The sequence below is a fragment of the Oncorhynchus kisutch genome, linkage group LG11 (assembly GCF_002021735.2).
Source record: "Oncorhynchus kisutch isolate 150728-3 linkage group LG11, Okis_V2, whole genome shotgun sequence".
Classification (NCBI taxonomy): Eukaryota; Metazoa; Chordata; class Actinopteri; order Salmoniformes; family Salmonidae; genus Oncorhynchus; species Oncorhynchus kisutch.
In genome coordinates this window covers 5,660,179-5,661,574 of record NC_034184.2, presented here as the reverse complement: position 1 = coordinate 5,661,574, position 1,396 = coordinate 5,660,179, and the positions used below count along the sequence as shown (strand labels likewise).

Genomic DNA, 1,396 nt, shown 5'->3' with positions numbered 1-1,396 from the left:
TTTAGTTTTTTTCACAGAGCGTCTTGTAAGAAACATATTTACATAGCGTGAATGCATCTCTGGTGACACCAAATAAACAGCTACATTTTTACCGTGAAAAAAATATTTTCACGGGGTCTTTGTTACAAGGAGGAATAATTAACGGTTCTCATACGCAAAACAAATAAACATACATACAATGCATGCATGGAGGTCAATTCTTCATGTCCAGTTCATCATTTACTGTACTGTACATCTTGACACCATTCTGAATCGGATGTCCCGAATTACTTCATCACATCCTTGTTTCCGCTTGCAAGTCTCGTCAGTCCCGCTGAACTGATAGGAATATGAGGGGGTGGAGGTACTTGGCATATGGGGCACGGGCATGGTAAACCTGCCCAGTGTTGGAAGCCGCTGCCGAGCTGAAGAGGGTGTGCAGGGGCACTCTTCATTAAGGAGTGAGGCGCTCGGATGGAGGTAAGTCCAGGTAAGGTGGTGGTGAGGGTAGAGGATGTGGACGAGGACAGCGCGCTCCCGAGCAGCGGATGCACCTGATGCGCCGGGTTGCCAGAGTGCCCGCTCACTGTCCCGCAGTGGAACGCAGAATGATGTCCGCCGTAGATTTCTCCAACCAGCCTTTTCATCTCGTCCATGGAGCTGTTGAGCATCAGGATGTAGTTTCTGGCAAGCAGGAGAGTGGCAATCTTCGACAGCTTTCTCACAGACGGACCGTGTGCGTAAGGCATAACTTCCCGGAGGCCGTCCATCGCCAGGTTCAAGTCGTGCATCCTCTTGCGCTCCCGCCCGTTGATTTTCAGCCTCAGATGCTGAATCTCTTGCTCGGTCACCTGCTTCTTGAGTTTGTACTTGCTCCCGCCAGATGACGTATTTTCTCCGTGCCTGGAAAGATGCTCGCTCGTCATCTTCTGGAGGAGTTCGTTCTGCGCCGAGGACACTGAATTGAGGTGGTCTCGGAGATACATTCCATCCATGTCTGGTGAGGAAGATCTGCTCGAGCTGGAGTCAGAATGCATTTTATTATCTCAGTTTGGGTAGGAGGTCGCTGCTTCCCTCTGTCTCTGCCTCTATTTTTAAATCACACTCGATCACCTACTTCTGTCGTTTGAGTTTGGTCCTCTTTTTGGGATGGAGGTCTATGAGGGCATGAATGGACGCACTGGGCTTGTTGGCCGGATAACTGCGCGTAATCTTATCCCGCGAGTGCACCTCTTCTTGCTCTGTGATGGGGTAAAAGACTGCTCCGAGTATTTATAGTGCGGTTGAGAAGGGGAACAAAAGGAACCCTCCTATTGATAATAATGGTCTTGTTAGGATGACGTCCCCATTATACAGGGCGGTGTGCTTTGACTGTCCCATTGACCAAAGGGACATCTATTCCTATTCATTCTAATGC

At 49.4% G+C, this 1,396-nt stretch overlaps 1 protein-coding gene across 1 annotated transcript; it reads right to left on the bottom strand.

The window, feature by feature from the left end:
- Positions 1–266: 266 nt before the first annotated feature.
- LOC109875862 (oligodendrocyte transcription factor 3-like) lies at positions 267–1,059 on the bottom strand. The gene has a single exon (XM_020468293.2). It carries the CDS (start codon positions 1,014–1,016, stop codon positions 267–269), a length of 750 nt encoding a protein of 249 aa, XP_020323882.1. The 5' UTR covers positions 1,017–1,059.
- Between the last annotated feature and the right edge of the window lie 337 nt (positions 1,060–1,396).